This window comes from Phyllostomus discolor, chromosome 12 (assembly GCF_004126475.2).
Source record: "Phyllostomus discolor isolate MPI-MPIP mPhyDis1 chromosome 12, mPhyDis1.pri.v3, whole genome shotgun sequence".
Classification (NCBI taxonomy): Eukaryota; Metazoa; Chordata; class Mammalia; order Chiroptera; family Phyllostomidae; genus Phyllostomus; species Phyllostomus discolor.
In genome coordinates, this window is record NC_040914.2 from 27,521,495 (window position 1) to 27,541,773 (window position 20,279).

At 49.3% G+C, this 20,279-nt stretch overlaps 1 protein-coding gene and 1 long non-coding RNA gene across 2 annotated transcripts in view; one reads left to right on the top strand and one right to left on the bottom strand.

The window, feature by feature from the left end:
* The window catches only part of LOC114510840 (patr class I histocompatibility antigen, A-2 alpha chain-like), a 171,461-nt gene extending 151,269 nt beyond the window's left edge, over window positions 1-20,192 (top strand). The window contains exons 7-9 of the mRNA XM_036013340.1: window positions 3,388-3,420; window positions 3,529-3,588; window positions 19,623-20,192. Of these exons, the coding sequence (XP_035869233.1) occupies window positions 3,388-3,420; window positions 3,529-3,588; window positions 19,623-19,849 (320 nt within the window). The 3' untranslated portion in view covers window positions 19,850-20,192. The remainder of the gene's footprint in view (window positions 1-3,387; window positions 3,421-3,528; window positions 3,589-19,622) is intronic.
* On the bottom strand, window positions 2,166-18,480 carry LOC118497779. Its single transcript, XR_004900311.1, has 3 exons — window positions 18,421-18,480; window positions 10,657-10,664; window positions 2,166-2,374 (listed from the first exon to the last, which is right to left on the bottom strand). It is a non-coding gene; the product is annotated as an uncharacterized LOC118497779 (long non-coding RNA).
* Window positions 20,193-20,279: the final 87 nt, after the last annotated feature.

Consider the following 20,279-nt stretch of genomic DNA (forward strand, 5'->3'; position numbering starts at 1 on the left):
GAAACAAGCCAGGCAGTGAAAGACAAATACCATATGATCTCACCTTTAACAGGAACCTAAATAACAAAACAAAGAAACAAGCAAAATATAACCAAAGATACTGAAATAGAGGCCAGGCTGACAGTGCCCCCCAAAGAGAGTAGAGGGAATTTAAGGGGACAGTGGGAAGGGTTCACAGGAACAAACTTAAAGGGCACATGGTCATAAACTAAGGTGAGGGTGGTAATGGGAGGGAAGTGGGGAGGGGTGAGAGGGGGGACTGGATTGGGAGTAAAAAGGAGAAAACTGTATTTGAACAATGATTAAAATTAAAAAAAAACTTTATTTCTCTTAACATGTCATAGATTACTAATATTAGCCTAAATAATTTTTTAAAATTTCTGTTTTATTCCTTGCATGGTAAATATTGATAGATGTAACACACACAAACAAAATTATTTGGAGGCTCCTCCCTAGTTTGTGAGACTGTATAGATGTTCTGATACAAAATGTTTGAGAGTCGCTGAATAAAACAGCCCGTGGGCCGGGACTCGGGGAGACCATGGGACAGAGAATTCACCCTGCAGGAGGAGGGGACGGGCAGAGTCAGGTGTCCCCAGACTCGCCTCCCAGGTCTCAGTCCAGGGCCATATTTAGAGCGAGGACTCTGTGACTGGGAGTCCCCTTCTCCCTGGGGGTTTCTCTCTTCCCTCTCTCCCTTTCTTCTGCCTGGATACTCACGACGCTGCCCCGGTTCTCACTCCCATTGGGTGTAGAATTCCACTGAAGCCAATCAGCGTCACCGTGGTTCCGGGTATCAGCCCACTCGAGGAACCAGAACCCATTCTCCCCAAATGCTCAGGGTCCCGATCCTGGGGCCCCGAGCCCTGCTCCTGCTGCTCTCGGGGGATCTGGCGCTGACCGAGACCTGGGCGGGTGAGTGCGGGGTCAGGAGGGAACGGCCTCCGGGGAAAGCACGCCTCCAGCACTCCCGACCCGGACCCCAGACCCGACTCCGGAGTCGCCCCTCCCCCTTCCCCGCACCCCATCTCAACCACCGCCCCCTTTTCGGTCTCCAGGGCCCCCGGCCCCTGCAGGAACCACCTCGGACCAAGAACGCGCGTCCTCCCCGCCCCCAGGGCCCCACAGCCTGAGATATTTCAGCAACGCCGTGTCCGGACCGGGCCGCGGGAAGTCCCGGTACCTCGGCGTCGTCTATGTGGACGACACGGAGGTCGAGCGGTTCGACAGCGACGCCCCGAACCCGAGGATGGAGCCGCGGGCGCCGTGGATGAAGGACCCGTGGGTGGAGCGGGAGATGCCGGGGTATTGGAAAGAGCGGACGGGCGTTTGCACTCACTACGCACAGATTAGGGAAGGAAAACTGAACAACCTGCGCGGCCGCTTCAACCAGAGCGAGGACGGTGAGCCCCGCGCGCGACCCGCATCATAACAGCGGGGCCCGGGTCCCCTCGAGTCTCCAGGTCCGAGCCCTACCCCGAGGCTGCGGACCCGCCCGGCCCCCAACTCGGGAGGAGCCCATGGGTACTTTGACGGGTTTGAATTTCTCTGAAGGACCCGACTCTGCTAGGGTTGGGTCCGCACTGGTGGAAACCGGGTCCGGGCCAGCGGGGCGAGGCTGATCTCGGGGCGGGGTCAGTGTCCCACACCTACCAGGAAATGTATGGCTGCACCGTGGGGTCCGACGGGCGCTTTCTCGGCGGGTACCATCGGTTCCTCTACGACGGCACCGAATACCTCGCCCTGAACCAGGACCTGAGCTCCTGGACCTCAGCGGACACAGCAGCCCAGGTCACCTGGCGTGAGGTGATGCTGGTGCCTGATGCGAAGGACGAGAGGGCTTACCTGGAGGGCGAGTGTCTGCACCGGCTCCACCTGTACCTGGAGAAGGGGAAGGAGACCCTACTGCGAGCAGGTACCAGGATGTGGACCTCCTCGAGAGGGGATCTGTAGGTGGGGTGGCTTCCTGCAAGGAGAGGAGGAAAATGGGGCAGTGTCAGAATCCCCCACCCCTGCTCGGGAGAGGGAAGAGTCCCCCAGGTGTCCTTCTTCTGTGACTCACCCGCGGGCCCAGCCTTCTCTAAAGGACAGTAAGGAACCCAGCCTCTCCCTGAAACACCCCACAGGGGTTCCCTCACACCCTGTAGCACCTGGTGCACCAGGACGCTCTCCCTGGTTCTCAAGCTGAGACCCTCCCTGGAGGCCTGACTCAGGATTTTCTGAGTCATTCAGCCTCCATCTGAGTCTGTGTCTCCCCTTAGACACCTGGACACTCCTACCCTAAGTTCTCAGCTTTTTTCTGGAACTTTCCCAGAAATAAGAGATTATCTCAGAAACCTCTGTCCAGGCTGGTGTCTGGGTGTTGCTCTCCCTTCTCCCACCCCCACTGTCCTGTCCACTGCCAGGGTGGTCACATGAGCACTGCTGGAGTGTCCCATGACCATGCAAAGTTCCTGAATTTTCTTATCCTTCCCTCAGACCCTCCAAAGACACACGTGACCCACCATCCCACCTCTGACCATGAGGTCACCCTGAGGTGCTGGGCCTTGGGCTTCTACCCTGCGGACGTCACCCTGACCTGGCAGCGTGAAGGGGAGGACCTGACCCAGGACATGGAGCTTGTGGACACCCGGCCTGCAGGGGATGGGACCTTCCAGAAGTGGGCAGCTGTGGTCGTGCACCCTGGAGAGGAGCAGAGATACACGTGCCATGTGCAGCACCAGGGGCTGCCTGAGCCCCTGACCCTGAGATGGGGTGAGGAAGGGATGTGGGCTCAGAGCCTCTCTTCAGGGTGTCCCAGAGCAGGGCCAGGACTCAGGCCTGAGGTTGGCCTCTCACCTTCCCTTCCCAGATCCCCCTCCTCAGACCACCATCATCATCATGGGCATTGCTGCTGCCCTGGGTCTCCTTGGAGCTGCAGCTGCTGGAGCTGTGCTGTGGAGGAAGAAGTGCTCAGGTGGGCAAGGGGTGGGGCTGAGTTTCCTGTCCTCCTGGGGGTCAAGCTCAGGTGGAAGCGTGCTCTGCGTCCTTAATGGGCATCATGTCCTCACATGGGTGCTTGTCCATCTGGGGCCTATTTCCTAACACTGACTCTTTAGTGAGGCCCGTGGAAAAGTGAAGAACACATTTATCACCTAATGGTTCTAGGGATGGGGACTGCTTCCCAGCTGTCACAGGTCAGAGGGGAAGGTCCCTGCTGAGGACAGATGTCCAGAAGGGCAGTTCGTACAGTCCCCACACATGTACTGTCCCTGTATTTCAAGACCCTAACTTGGGTGTTCAGTCACAGTTGTGGAAATCTCCCTGTCCTTCAGGACTGTGAGGCTCTTTTAGGTTTCTGGAATCCAGCCTCCCCCTGACTTCTCACAGAACATTTTCTTCCCTCAGGCAGAGGCAGGAAGAGCTGCACTCAGGCTGCCTGTAAGTCTGGGTGTTGGGGAGCTGATATCTGGGACCATTGGGAGAATGTGGGCTGGAGTCTGTGAGGGGGCTCCCCCACCCATAACTCTGCTGTTGTGTCTTCCCCAGGCAGCGACAGTGCCCAGGGCTCTGATGTGTCTCTCACAGCTCCTAAGGGTGAGACCCTGAGGGCAGGAATTGGGGGGATTGGGACTGAGACAAACTGGGTTTTGTGGATTCTCAGAGTGGCACATTCTGAGCATGAGGTGGGCTGTGGGAGAATGTGACACTCTGAGACTGACCTGCATTTGCTCATGACAACTTTCTTTCCCAGTGTGACAGAGCTGCTTTCTACGGAACCTGCTGCTGAAACAGTCATTGCTGCCTCCCCTTGGGGTTTGAAGGATCCCTGACTGCTGTTTCTGCAACCAGCATCTGAACATGCCTACATTGTATTAAAATTGGCTATATATTTGTATATATAAACTAAACAGAAGTGATTTAGATTAAAAATGCCAAGTTGTATGGTTTTCACTAGTGGTTATTCTAGCTGTACCTTCACCCCATTTGTTAAGCTGTTCTAGTCACTTTAAGTTCATCAACTTACCATGAGGTGTGGAGACAACCCGGGAGGGACAGACTGTGTGCCATGGGACAAGGGGACCTCACGGCTCCCCAGTGATGTTCCTGTGACCACCTGTGCTCCGTAAACAATCAAGGGTTTTTTCCCCGCACATCTGAATGTACCTTTTGGAACCTCTGTCTTTGATGGTTGAGTCCCCTGATGCTAACCAATTGCCGTTTTGTTGCCTTGGAGTTGCCCCTAGCTTCCAGGACCCCCTCTTGTAGTCCTCAGGGGTGTCTGTGTGGGGTACAGAGAGCTGACCAATCCAAAAATGAGGAACACCTGATTTTATTAGAAACACCTGCTTACTGCAGGAACTGTTCCAGGGTCCACTGTCCTTAATCCACTGCAGACACTGTCCTCATTCTGTGGATGCTGAGTCCTGGAAGGTCATGGCCAAGGAGCCCATGTCCTTAGTGGTTTCTTCTGAGAGTTCCTCCCCAAGGGAGAGCCCTGTGGCCACAGGGTCAGTCTGGCTGCTGAGCTGAGAACAGAATCAGGAGACAAGGGACCAGCGAGGCAGGAGGGAAAGGTGTGGGGAAGCTCCCATGGTTCCAGGCTGTAGGTACTGGGTGTTCTGATGGGGCTGTGAGTGGTGGAAACAGTGGGAGGGGACTGGACACTGAATGCATTTGGAAGATGGATTTCACAGCATTTCCTAAGGATTCAGTCTAGGGTGTGGGAAAGGAGTCAAGGTAGGCACCCCACCTTTGTACTGTGCCAGCAGAAAGATGGGGTTATATCAGCAGAGATGGAGAAGACACTGGCAGGAACATGTTTGGGGGAGGGGTAAAGAGGTCAAGGTGAGATGTGTGTTAGAAACATCAGTGAGGTGTCAGGTTGGACAGATGAGTGTGGGGACCTTGAGGAGAAATGTCTGGACTGGCGACATAGACTTGGAGGTGATGCTACAAATATGACATTTAAATCTGTGAGCGTGGATGAGGCCACCAAGGGAGCCAGGACTGTGGAAGAAGAAACACAAGGACTGGACACTGCACCTCCCTGTCCCAACAGTGGTGACATTCATCTTTGTTACTCTCCCAGGTTGGTGACAGCCAGTTCTCCCCATTATAAATTCACCATTTGGTTAATGTCATTCATTAGTAATTTACAGGGAGATGTTCTGAGATTGTCCTGCTGTGCTCTTCACCACTTCTACACTCACCTTCCTTAGTCCCTCTTATAACTTCCACCTGAGACAGCAAAAATATGATGGTTGTCCTGTATCAGCCCTGGATACTTATGAGTAGGGTGTAGAGTACAGCACAGGGAACATAGTGAATAATATTGTTGTGACTACATACGGTGTCAGATGGGTACTAGATATAATGGGGAGATTATTTAATAAGCTTTATACATATGTTTAATCACTGTTTTACAGCTAAAAATTAATATAATGTATACTAAGTATAATTAAAAACTTAAAAGAATTAACTCATGGACACAGACAACAGTGTGGTAATTGTGTGGGGGAGGGATGGTTGGAGGTGGGAGAGTGTGTGGTAGGATAAACAGTCATGGAAAAAGAAAAAAATATAATAATTGTTTTAAGTTTTAAAAAAGTGCGAAGTTGACCAGTAAGAGGGACTTGGGGACAGAGTTTGGATAAACGTAGGAGCTGAAGGAAAGGGCCCAGAGAGAAACACCATGAAGAGAGCACCTGGCCCAGATGGTCCTGTATCCAATGACATGTGACTCTAACTCAGCTCGTCCCCAGGAACAGGGGATACTTTCTCTGCCTCCTCCCCACTGCTCCTGAGGGTGTCTCTGTAATGGCCATCACTGTCCCCAGTCACCTGAGTGTGATCTGCATGAGACAAGTTTTCTCTACCTTAGAGATGCCCCGGCTTCCCCATGCATACTGTGTCACCGACAGAACAGATGACATGATAGTGGCATCTGTGTGGGGAGGTCAGGGCCACACACTCTGTCCCTGTAACTGGTGTCAGGAGCCGCCCTGCCTGAGGAATCCCTGCACAGAGCTGTGGAACTCAGACCAGCCAGGTGAGGGCTGCCTTGTGTCCACTCTCAGGGTAGAACCAGGAGGGGTCAGCCCAAGAGGGACTTAGAGCTGAGGGTGGGCACAACCCTGGGTGGGACTGTACTGAGCCTGCCTGGTCCTGAGCAGCCCCTCACACACAAGCTGGGCAGGTTTGAGGGGGAATGGTAGGGTGTTTCAGGAGGGTCCCTGCAGGTCCCTGTACCCTGGAGTCCCTGTTAGTGATAGAAAGGGGCTGGTCCCTTGCAACCTAGGTGCAGCCTTGTAGGGCAGGAGCCATGGACCTCCTCCACCCTGAACAAAATTCCTCACCACTCTGGGTCATGATTACATTTCTCTGTGCCATTTCTATAATGGCCCATCTCCCTCACCACAGGGCCAGAGTCACAGAGCCAGGGTCCTACTCTCTCTCTCCATTCTGTCTCTAGACTCAAACTAATCCTGGCACAGTAGAGGCCTTGAAACCCATGCTGGGTGATGAAGTTGACTGTGGTCTGGATGGCTAAAGTACACAGCCCCTTGATGTCCTCCAGAGCTCTCACCTGAGCAGCCTCCTATCATGGAACATTCTGGAACATTGCAACAGTTCACTTGCATGGCATGCAGAGTCATAGTGAGGCAGAATAGTAAGCTAGGAAAAGTCCTAGGCAAAAAGAATGGGGAAACTGAGGCAAGAAAATTAACCAAAGCCAAATGGTCTGAAAAACTTACAGCCCACTGGTGAATCACAAGACCTTATCTCCCCTAACCAAGGACACTTGAGAACAATTGTTTGTACCTCTCCACCCAAACCAGAGAATACATAGTTTAAATCACCCTGGCCAGGGGGAAATACATAAGAGAGACCAAATTAATGCCATTTGTACTAGATGAACCCAAGGACAGAAGAAGCCAAGGGAGAAAAATAACAACAAGAACAACAACAACAACATTAGAACCAGACAGACCTAAGAAAAAAGTAAAACAGTGGAGTTGACCAGAGGATAATCCCCAAGCCCTCATGTGCCCAGTTTAATGCATCAGCATATGTAAAACACCCATGGAAAGCTGATGAATATTCTGCTGATAGCCTCCCCTAGATTCTCACCCGGAGAAGAGATAAAAAGACAGAGACCTAGGGCAAAGACCTAGGGCAGATCCTCCAGACAGAGACCTAGGGCAGCTTGTTCTAGAGCACACCCACACCCCCATGTCAGACATGAACTTCTTTCTGTCCTTCTGAGCTCTAAGGTGCCCTTGAGATTATCAGCCAGGGGAGCAGAGGGCAGTGGCAGCTTGTCTCAGGCTTATCCCCCATCCTGACTTTAAGGCCCCCTTTTTCCCTGACTCTCCAGTGAGCTGACAGCTGCCCCATCTTGGCTCACTTCTATCTCTCGGAGTTTTACTTCCCAGTGAGCTTATTGAAACCTGATTTTAACTCACTCCTTTCCTGTAACATTCCCAGGAACCAGAGCAACCATCCTAGGCTCTCTCCAGTTACTTCTTCAACCCTAAGTCCTTCCTTAGTGTCATTGTCCCAACTTTAATAAACATACTTTCAAAATCCCCTGGACCCGATCTGCGAAATCTTCTCCAGAAGAAGTCAAGCACCCACACACCACACACCACAGTCTGGCCTAAGGCAGAACCACTCAGGCCCAGGCCTGTCTGGTGACAATAGCTGCCAAGGGACCCAGTGAAAGTGAGTCATTGAGGCCCCAGAGGAAACACCCTGTGTTCACCGCAGCTCCACCACCCCGGATCCTCTCTGTCTCCTTTCCTTTGTCCCCACAAGGATCCCATATCGAGTACTTTATCAGTTTGCTCTGAAGCTTATACTTGACCCTCAATGGAGATCCCATGGTGTCACTGCCTGAGACACATAAGCGTTCTTCTGTCCATAGTTACCATCATTCCGTTGATTGGAGCACAGATATTCCATCCTTTTGCTATTGTAAAAACACAAGAAACATCTTTCAATATACATACACAAGGACACTGTGATTATCTTCTTAGGATAAATTCCCAGAAGAATAATTTCTGGACCATTGTAAACACATTTAAATTGCTGAGACCTTTTATAAAAGCATCCTTCAGGAGTTTTAGCCCTGTTTTCAACCCCTTCAACCTTCACAACAGAATGTGTTCCCCACCCTCTGGCTGATGGGCTCTTCATTTTCATTCATCTTTGCCCAAATGATAGACTTTATTTTTTATTCTTATTTTTCTTAATCCACATTCTCATTTTTGTTTACATGTATTTATTACAAATATAGCTGTTTAACATTTGCATTTCTTCTTTTCCAAATTGTTTTCTAGTATTCTTTAATTGGGACTGGATTGTAACTATTTTTAAATATGGAACTTAAGAAGGAAGGAAACACAGTCTCAACATTGGAACTGGTCTGGTGCTCAGAGCGAGACCCAGTGTTGCCTGGAGTCACCCTGGTGTTCACTGCTGGGCCAGGTTATTCTCCAGTGGGAAACACGTGGTCTCACAGAACATCTGCATCAGACAAGGACATCCCGAGACATCGGTGACGTGAGACACTACACCACACTGCGTGTTGTCTCAGCACAGACAGGAACGAGACACAGTGCAGCTCACACACTACCAAGCAGCTCAGGGGCCGGCTAACAGAAGGGAAGGCAGCCTCTTTCCTATCACCCCCCACCCTCGCTCCAGTCTGCTGGGTCTGTAGGTATTTCCCGAGATGCCCAATCACAGGCTTGCCCCCATGTCCTAACGACGCCAATCTAGAGGGGCCCTTGCACCCACAGATCCTCCCAAGGTCCCAGACCGGAGCCCACATCCTGGACACACCCTGTCTCACCTGGTCCCTTGAAGCTGCCCACCTCCCCAGGTGTGCACTCCGCATGGTGCGCTCCCTCTTGCAAGACCGATGCACACAGCCCGCTGTCTGCCCCCTGTGCTCCTCCGGGTCTTTGGCGGAAGAACACTGACACATGTTACCTTCCTCTGTCAACATTTTTATGCACCTTTGCGTTCAGTTATGGACGTGAGTTTGTGTCACCGGAGCGTGTGGTTGACATTCAAGAGTTTTGTGTTTTCCTTTATGGTTTTATTCCTTTGAGTCTTATTTAGAGAATTTTTCATTCCATAATTGTAAAAACTTCATATATGTTTTCATCTAAGGGAGAGGGCTCCAACAGTGAAGGGAAACACACTTCACCCTTGGAGGAAATATTGGGAGGAGCAATAGATGGGGAATTCTAAGGTGGAACACCAGAGTTTACATCTCGTACTTTACAAGTTTATAATTATGTACGGGTCCTACTGGAATTTGATATATGTTGTGTTCAATAAACATTTTCTGTCAAAGTAAAGACATATGTGCCTGCTTATGCTCACCAGGTTAACAAAAACCACACCAAGGGTCCCAAAGTGATGTGCACAAGGACCAGCTCCAGTGAGGAGCATTTTTGACCATTTACAGCTTTCAGGTGTTACATCACATTTTGGTTAATTTCTGCACACTCTACTTGTTAACTGCATAGTAAGTAATCTTTCTTAGGCATGCTGTATTTTGAGGATATATCTAAACCTTCACAGGTGAATGGAAACCTGGACTTCCATGTGATGACCATTTTAATGTACATCAATCTGTGAGTCACATGGTGTCTTCTGATGGGCCGAAACTGAAAACTAATGACATTCTAGAGACACACTGTCTGGTATGGCAGCTACAAGGCACTTACAGCTTTTAAATGAAAAGTTCAACTGCTCCACACACAGGTTGCACTTCAAGTGCTCAACCGCCACCTGTAGCCAGTGGCTGCCATGTTGAACATGCAGACACAGAACAATCCCTTGTTCCAGAACATTCTATTGGACAGAACTGAGCTTCATGTTGTCTGGGCCTCCAGTCACAGCACTAGGCCCATGAAAAATAGAAGGACCAACATCAGTTCCATGACAGATGACAACAGGCTTCTGCTGGGACGTGAATACATGTGAAGCTGCTGTATAACAAACACAACCAGGTTCCTGGGGGTCTGGTGCCTTCAGACACACACTGTTCACAGTTCCAAAGGAAAAACACAGGTCCCCCCAGCTGCCTTCCCAGACTGAGGACGCTCTCTGAAATCTCATTTCCAGGGGGTGAGCTTTCTTCTAGAAGAATCCAGGGAAAATGCTTTCAGAAGAGTGTGGGGAGTCAGGGATCCCACCTCAGGGAGAGGAGTTCCAGGAAGTGAGGAGAGTGCAAAGGCCAGGGCCAGTGGGGAGACTCCCCCTGGTTTATACAGAACAGCCATTCTCAAAGTGTGCTCTGTGGAACACTTGAAGTTTCTCAGAGCCTTCCATGGGGTCTATGAAGTCAAAGCTATTTTCATAGGTTAAGGACATCCTTTGCCTTTTCACTGTGCTGACATTTGCACAGAGGTAAACTCAACAAGAATGGAGGCTGGGACACCCAACTGCATTAGCAGGCATTCTTCACCACGACTCACTCACAGACAAGAAAACAAACCAGTGTCACTTTAATGACATGGTTGAAGGATTGAAAATTATTTTAGATTTTTAAAAATTTATTTACTTATTTTTAGAGAGAGGGGAAAGGAGGGAGACAGAGAGGGAGAGGAACATTCTTATGTGACAGAGAAACAGTTGCCTCTCACATGAGCCCACCTGGAAACCTGGCCCACAACCTAGGCATGTGCCCTAAAATTTGAACCGATGACCTTTGGTTCACAGGCTACTATTCAATCCACTGAGACACACCAGCCAGGGCTGAAAGTTATTATCTTTACTAAATGAGCATCTTAAATCAACATTTTCAAACTATTTTGGCCTCCAGTTGACATGGCTGTGTAGGTAAATACAGTATTCTCATTGCCTCATGACCACATCAAAATTACAATGATACTACAAACAACCATCTTTTAGAACCACTTGATTTATAGCTGAACAGAAGTCCTCAAGTAGGGAATTAAAGAAGCCACATCAATACTGGTAGTAGGCATAGAGATGTTAAAGGGACTGGTCCCACACCTACATGTGGCAGATAAAAATCAGGAAGGCTATCTCAACTGTAGAGGTTCCACCTTGAGGAGGGTGTGTCCCAGTCTCACACTACATCTCCCAGGCCAGGGTTCCAGTGTCAGGAATACAGGCAACCACAACTTCAGTGGTAAAACTGGAAGGGATCAGGGTGGTGAGACAAAGGGTTTGGGAAGTCCCAGACATTGCTCTTAAAGGGCCAGCACATGAACATACTCAAACTCACTTCCTCTGAGCTCTAGCACTGGAGCAGCAACTCAAAAAGCATGAAGGACATATAGAGAAGAACTAAATTGTCTGGCATCAGAGCAAGGGCTGGGGGTGTGGGAGGCTTTCTCTCAGACAGAAGGGCTGGCAGAAGCCATTATACCTTTGATGAACCCATCCCCCACAGAGCTGCCAGGTGTGTGCCATATCTGAGTCTCCATCTACCTGGCTCACACTGTTCAACCCACCCTGGTGATTCCCTGAAGCCCTGCCTCACCCACCTTGCAGGCCCACTCAAGTCCTTTCCAGTGACTTTCCATGCAAACAACCTATCTTGGCTCAAGCTGTGGACTTTCCTAAAATGTCTCAAACAAACCTCATCTGGCCAAGATATACCTCATTTCTACTGCTTAGTGGTCCCAGGCCAAGGAGCAATGGCAACCGGCCTTTGTTTGCAGCTTGGCCTCTCCCAGGTACCTCTAAGCCCAGCACAAGTAGTGGCCATTTGCAGATTAATTTGAGCTCATGTCAGGTGGCTCTGGGCAGGATGCAGGTGGTGGCTAACCTTGGCTTGCACCTCCTGAGAGGCCCCAGAGCCAGCACAACTGGTGGACAACCTCCAAAAGCAACAATAAAACATCACCCAGCTACATCCACAGCAATATACTCAAGGGGCAGACTCAGTTGTCACAGCCAGTTCTCACAGCTGATCAGCCTGGGGGTAAATTCTTCCCATTGCCAACAGGAATCCTGACTCAACCATGACAGGAGGGCTCACACAGCCCACAAGGGGGATGCACCTGGATTCCCCTGGTTGGGTGACCAGGCAGGCTGCACCACTGGGCCCTACACTACACCTACTGCATTAGGACACTCTACCAAGACCAGGAGACATAGCAGCTCTACCTAGCACATAGAAACAAACACAGGAAGACAACCGAAATGAGGAGACAGCCTAAATGAAAGAACAGGACAAGACTCTACAAAAAGAAGTAAATAAAATGTAGACAAACAATCTAATACAAAATTCAAAACTCAGATTATAAAATAATCAATGCACGCAGGAGAAGAGAAGAAGTACTTAGAGCAAATATCAACAAAGGTCTAGAAAACATAAAAATGGAGAAAGAAAACAGTCATACATAAAAAATACAAATAACTGAAATGAAGATACCTTACAAGGAATTAACAGTGGAATAGATGAAGCACAGGATCATCAAAGATTAGGAAGATAAGAAATCAGAAAATACCCATTCAGAACAGGAAAAAAAACAAAAAAGAAGAATCTTACTTTTCATGAAGATGGAGCCCAAAGCGAAGTAGGAAGCCCCTGCCCCACCCAAAGCTGAAGCCAAGGCAAAGGCTTTGAAGGCAAGGAAAGCAGTGCTAAAAGGCATCCACAGCCACAACCGCACAGAAAAGGAAAACCCACACATCACCCACTCTGGAGGCCTAAGTCACTGTGGCTCCAAGGGCAGCCTAAATATCCCCCAGGAGAAACAACCTTGACCACTACACCGTCATCAGGTTCCCCCTGACTCTGCCGTGAGGAATATGGAAGACAACAACCCCCTTGTGTTCCTTGTGGATGTCAAGGCCAACAAGCACCAATCAAACAGGCTGTGAAGAAGCTCTATGACATTGACGTGGTCAAGGTCAACACCCTGATCAGGCCTGATGTGGAGAAGAAGGTGTCTGTTCGACTGACTCCCAACTATGACGCTTTGGATGCTGCCAACAAAATGGGGGTAATCTAAACTGAGTCCAGCTGGCCAATTCCAAATATAAAAATTTTATACTAAAAAAATAAAAGAATGCTAAGAAATGAGGATAGTGTAAGAACCTCTGGGACAACTTCAAGTGTATCAACATTCATATGATGGGGTGTCAGAAAGAGAAAAGAACGAGCATGGAACTGAAGCCCTATTTTAAAAAATAATTGTGGAAAACTTCCCTAACCTGGTGAAGGAAGTAGATGTAAAAGTCCAGAAAGTGCAGAGTCCCAAACAGGAAGAACCCCAAAATGCCCTCACACAAGACACAGTATAATTAAAATGCCAGAAATTAAAGAAAAAAGACAGCATTCTAAAACTACCAAGAGGAAAGCAGGTTACCTAGAAGGGAGTTTCCCACAAGACTGTCAGCTGATTTCTGAAGAAAAACTTTTCAGGACAAACAAGGGTGGCAAGCAATATTCAAAGTGATGAAAAGCAAGGACCTACACCAAGATTGCTCCACCCAGCAAGGTTACCATTTAGAATTGAGATTCAGATAAAGAGCTTCCCATACAAAAAAAAGCTAAAGTTTACAACCACCAAAGAAGTATTACAGGTAATGTTAAACAGTGAAGGAGGAGGAGGAGGAGAAGGGGGAGAAGGAGAGGGGAGAGGAAGGAGGAGGAGGAGAAATATATGAACTATAAAATGGCAATGCATACATATCTATCAAAATCTATTTAAATGAAAATGAGTTAATTGCTCCAATCAAAAGATATGTTGTAGCTGAATAGATAAGAGAACAAGACCCTCATATATGCTGTCTACAGGAGACTCAGTTCAGACCCAAAGACACACTGAGTGAAAGTAAACAGATGAAAAAAGACATTTCATGGAAATGGGAACAACTAAACCAAAAAAAAAAAAAAGCTGGGGTAATGATACTTATACCAGACAGACAGACTTGAAAACAAAGCCTATATAACAAGACACAGAAAAGGACCCAGCAATTGCACTTCTGGATATTATCTGAAGAATCCAAATCACTAAACCAAAAAGATGCAATACACACATACCTATGTTCATTGCAGCATTATTTACAAAGGCCAGACAGGGAAGCAGCCTAAGTGTCCATCCACAGATGGTGAGATAAAGAAGTGGTGCACATGCACAGCAAAATCTGACTCCGCCACACACACAAAAAGCATGACATCTCTCCATTGGCAACAACATGGTGGAGGGTATGGTGCTGAGTGAAACAAGTCAGACAGAGAAAGACAAACGCCAGATGATTGCACTTATATGTGGAATCTGAAAAATAAGGTAATCAAGCAGAACAGAAACAGACTCATAGACACAGGGAACAGAGTGATATTGTCAGATAGGATAGTGGTTAGGGGGGCTGGGTGAGAAAGAGAAGGGATTCAGAAGGACACACTGGTCGTTACAGAACAGTCAGCAGGAAGTAAAGTGCAGCACAGGGAATAGAGTCAATAATATTGTAATAACTATGGATGGTGTCAGGTGGGTACTGGATTTATCAGGGTGATCACTTTGTAAGTTATATAAATGTCTAATCACAGAGTTACACACCAGAAACTAATATAATACTGTAGATCAACTGTCATTGAAAAATAAAAATACTTTAAAAGAAGATAAATGTATCTTGAATTAATTATACAAATGGATTAATTTCTTAACTGTCCTTAGTGAAAATGGAGAATAAAAATGTAAAATATCTCCCATGATGACTGGGAAAGTGCACAAACACACTTCTGCTACATTCATTCCCAAGTGCCATGAGTCCAGGAAAGTGACCTGTGAGGTCTGAGTCAGCCTCTTCTTCACAGAACAGCAAGTTCAATTAAGAGAATAAGAGACACAGAACCTGTGATGACTGAGGTGTGGTGAACTGGCAAACACTCTCTCAAATGAACGTGAGCTTGTCCCTCAAGGAGCGTCAACAGGCAGTTGACACCTGACAGCACTTGTTGTCTGGATGGAATGGAAGCTCTCAGCGGAAAACCAGGATTCTGGCAAACGTGTGTCTCACCACACAAACCAGACTATTATGCTAAGTGAAATAATCCAGTGTGTGAAAGACCGATACCATATGATCTCAACAATGATAAGTGGAATGTAATAAACAAAATAAAGTAACTAGGAAATAGAACCAGAGCCACAGAAACATGGAACAGATTGACAGCTATAAGAAGCTATCTCTGGTAACAGTAACAAATGCGGTGTTTTGATGTTGTGTAATTAAGTACATCAACTCTGGGAGATCTCTATCACCAAATTAGTGAAACAATATATTACTTTTACATAATCACACATCAGTATAAAAGCCATTCAAGCAATGTAACAGAATAGGGAATACTTAATGGTGTAATTTCAGGTTCCACTTTTCAAAGAGCTTTTCAGAAACTACCACCTGTGTGGCTTTAGTGTACTATCCAAGATGAAGATCCACACTTATCTGAAAAAGCTATTAAAAATGCTCCTCCTACACATTTGTGTGAGGCTGTAGATTTTTTCATACACTGCTACCAAAAGAATACATTAAACACAGAAGCAATATGAATATCCAGGGGTCTTATCGTGATACAGACAAGAACTGAGCCTTACCAAAATGTCAAATGTAAGCAAATCCCCTCCTCTTGCTATCTTGTGTATTTAGGAAACACTTATTTTTCATAAAAACAGTATTTCTGTTAAGGTGATAGGTTATTAATATCAATCAAAATGACTAATAAGTTTTAAAATGTTTTATTCGTTGTATGGTAAACATTAACAGACAAAACACCCATAAACAGAAAAATGGGGGGGTTCCTCCCTAATTTGTAAGACCGTATGGATATTCCGAAAGCAAAATCTTTCAGAGTCGCTGAATAACACAGCACGTGGGCCGGGACTCAGGGAGACAGTGGGACAGAGTCCTCTGTGCAGGAGGAGTCGGGGCAGAGTACCGGGTCCTCAGACGTGGCTCTCAGGGTCTCGGCCTGAAGACAGAGACTCCGGCAGGAAAGCTCGGTGTTCCGGAGTCCGCTTCTTTCTCTCACAATTACTTCGGGTCCTCCTGCCTGGATACTCATGATGCTGCCCCAGTTCTCACTTCCATTGGATGTCTGAACTCTAGAGCAGCCAATCAGCGTCACTGTGGTTCCCGGTCTCAAGTCCTCGCTGTTTACTGAAACCCATTCTCCTAGGCTCGCAGGGTCTGGATAATGGGACTTCCACCGCTGCTCCTGCTGCTCTCGGGGGTCCTGACCCTGACCCAGACCCAGAGCTGGGCGCGTGAGTGCAGGGCCGGAGCGAGGGGACCCGGCGGGGGCGCGGGACACGGGGAAAGCGTATCTATAGCACCCTCGACCCGGACCACAGACCCCAGCCTCCAGCCTCGGCCCGGACCCTCCCCCTTCCGCACCCTCTGACCTTTATCCATCCCCCGGGTCCCCTGCTCCTACTGGCCCGACCGCAGACCCAGGACTCGCGTCCTCCCTGTCCCCAGGCACCCACACCATGAGATATTTCAGTACTTTCACGTCCGGACCGGGACGCGGGAAGTCCCAGTACGTCGCCCTTGGCTACGTGGACAACACGGAGTTCGTGCGGTTCGACAGCGACTCCGCGAGTCCCAGGATGGAGCCGCGGGTGCCGTGGATGGAGCAGCCGTGGGTGGAGCAGCTGAAGCCGGACTATTGGGACGACCAGACGGGGGTCTGCAAGTTTACCTCAGAGGTGGTTAGAGCGAACCTGAACAACCTGCGCGCCCACTACAACCAGAGCGAGGACAGTGAGCCACGCGCGCCCGGGTCCCGGGCAGGATCCCCATCCCCACGAACCGGCCGGGATGTCTCCGGGAGCGAGCTTCACTCCCAGGCTGCAGGGCACGCCCTGACCACAGCACAGACACAGCCCCCAGGGATTTTAACCTGTTTTCACTACCTTTTAGGTTAAGTTACCCTGGTTCTGGGAGGAGCTGCCATCCGGGCCGGGCTAGGGGTGCGGTTGATCGCAGAGCTGGGCTGACCTCCGGGCGGGGTCAGGGTTGCACACCTACCAGGAAATGACCGGCTGCGTGGTGGGGTCGGACGGGGACCTCCTTCGCGGGTACAGTCAGTTCGCCTACGACGGCACCGACTACATAGCCCTGAATGAGGATCTAAGCACTTGGACCACAGCCGACGCGGCGGCCCGGATCATCTGGCGCAAGTTGGTGCGGGTCCCTGATGCTGACTACTGGAGGGGAATACTGAAGGGGCACTGCGTGGACTGGCTTCACATTTACCTGGAGAAGGGGAAGGAGATGCTGCTACGTGCAGGTGAGGCAGGCAGATAGTTAGAAACGAGGAACTTCCGAAGTTTTCTCCAATAAACCCAAAATATGCTACAGAAAACTAAGCCGGACATCCTGAGGTCCTGAAACTTTTATAGTTACTTCACTCCCCACAAGTAGCTGGACTGGAGGCAGGAGACTGTGAGGCCACAGATGGAAGTAAAATAAAGAAGTCCTGGGAGGCTGGCATCCAGGTGGCTGGCATTTACTCCACCAACGTCCTGGGTTCTGAAAATAGTCTTGTAATACTGTCATTACATCGTAGCGGGACTTGCCCACTTTGATCCTAAATAACCCAGAGTCCACTTTAGTAACATTATAATCTGATTGTAATGAATTAGCATTGTGGTTTCCACCACCTGAGTGGGCAATCTAGAACTACAGGTAATTGCATGCTTAGTAACAGAAAAACTATATCACCCCTAAAGCATACACATTAGAAAGTAAATTAGGAATAAGGGAGCAAAAGCCCTTGTCAAATTAAAATCCCAATGACAACAGGGATCCATCCCTGGTCAGGGGGTCTCCCCACACCTGTATTCTTTGCAATGCGTTGTCCTTAGAAGCTTGTTTGCTTCTTGCTGAGCTTTGTTCATGCGATTCGTTCAATTCTTCGTTCATGGTCAACAAGAACCTGGTTACCTGTGCCCACCTGTGCACACATGTGATGTTTGGAAGTGCAGACATCGCAGAGGAGGGGACCTATGGGCTGGAGTGGCTTCCTACAAGGAGAGGAGGAAAATGGGGCTGTGGCAGAATGTCCCTCCTGCTCTGGAAAAGGGAAGAATCCCTGAGGTGTCCTTATTCTGTGACTCACCACAGCCCCAGCTTTTTCTAAAGAACAGAAAGGGACCCAGCCTCTTCCTGAAACACCCACAGCAGTTCCCTCACACACTACAGCACCTGGTGCAACAGGACACTCTCCCTAGTTCTTGTACTGAGACCTTCTCTGGAGGCCTGATTTTGGCTTTTCTGAGTCATTCAGCCTCCACCTGAATCCATCTCCCTTAGGGACCTGGACACTCCTATCCTAGGTTCTCACTCTGATTCTAAAACTTTCCAGGAAATACAAAATTATCCCAGACACCTCTGTCCAGACCAGAATCTGGGTGTTGCTCTCCCTTCTCCGACCCCGATGTCCTTTCCACTCTTAGGGTGGTCACATGAGCACTGCTGGAGTGTCCCAAGACCTTGTAAAGTTCCTGAATTTTCTCACTGTCCCCTCAGATCCTCCAAAGACACACATGACCCACCACCTCATCTCTGACCATGAGGTCACCCTAAGGTGCTGGGCCCTAGGCTTCTACCCTGCTGACATCACCCTGACCAGGCAGCGTGATGGGGAGGACCTGACCCAGGACATGGAGCTTGTGGACACCAGGCCTGCGGGGGACAGAACCTTCCAGAAGTGGGCAGCTGTGTCAGTGCAACCTGGAGAGGAGCAGAGATACACGTGCCATGTGCAGCATGATGGGCTGCCCAAGCCCCTGACCCTGAGATGGGGTGAGGAGGGGATGTGGGCACAGAGCCTCACCTCAGGGTGTCCCTGAGTAGGGTCAGGACACAGGAGTGAGGTTGACCTCTCACCTTCCCCTCGCAGACCCCCCTCCTCAGACCACCATCACCATCGTGGGCATTGCTGCTGCCCTAGGTCTCCTTGGAGCTGTGGTAACTGGAGCAGTTCTGTGGAGGAGGAAGTGCTCAGGTGGGCAAGGGGCAGGGGCTGAGTTTCCTGTCCCCTGGGGGTCAAGCCCAGCTGGAAGTGTACTCTGCCTCCTTAATGGGCATCATATCCCCACACAGGTGCTTGTCCATTTGGGGCCTATTTGCCGACACTGACTCTTTAGTGAGGCCCATGGGAAAATAAGGGACACATTTATCACCTGATGGTTCTAGCAATGGGGACTGATTCTGAGCTGTCACAGGTCGGAGCAGAAAGTCACTGCTGAGGAAAGATGTCCAGAAGCATCCAGTCCTGCACATGTACTTTCCCTATATTTCCTGATCCTACCCTGGGTGTTCAGTCATAGTTCTGATACCTTCCCTGTGCTTCAAAAGTATGAGGCTCCTTTAGTGTCACAGGATCCAGCCTTCCCTCTAACTTCTTACAGAACATTTTCTTCCCACAGGCAGAGGCAGAAAGAACTACATTCAGGCTGCCTGTAAGTCTGGGTGTTGGAGAGGTGACATCTGGGACCCTTGGGAGAGTGTGGGGTAGAGTCTTTTAGGGGAGCTCCCCCACCCTGTAACTCTGCTGTTGTGTCTTCCCCAGGCAGCGACAGTGCCCTGGGCTCTGATGTGTCTCTCACAGCTCCTACGGGTGAGAACCTGAGGGCAGGAAGTGGGGGTATTTGGACCGAGGGACACAGCTGGGTTTTGGGGATTCTCAGAGTGGGACATTTTGAGCATGAGGTGGCTGTGGGAGAATGTGACCACTTCAGAGACTGACCTGAATTTTTTCATGACAACTTTCTTTCCCAGCATGATACAGCTGCCTTGTCTGGAACTTGGTACTAAAATAGTCATTGCAGCCTCCCCTTGGGATTTTAAGGATCCCTGAGTACTGTTTCCGCTACCAGCATTGGAATTTGTCTTCATCCTTATCAGTTTCATTGGAGGAGCTGGTCACCAGGCCACCATCCCCACAGAGACCTGTGTCCTCTCCCCTGGGGACTGTCCTGTGCTAGCAGTGTTGGAGTAAGGCCATGTCCATCCTGGTCATTCCTCAGCTGGGTCATCTGTGTTGCTCCTTTGTCCTTGCTGCTTCCCGAGAACCTTGTCCCTTTAGGACCTGCAGTCACAGGCACTTGAGGGTCACCTGGGCCTCGTCATGGCTCCAGGACTGTGCTCAGTGAGGGCTTCATGTGGCCGCATCAGCCTGGGTCCAGGCCTGGGTCTGTCCTCAGCCCTCATCTTTTGGGTACTTGTGCTTTCTTTCTTTTCTTTTTTTTTTTTTTTTGATAGATATTGTACCTATTCTGGCTTTTTAA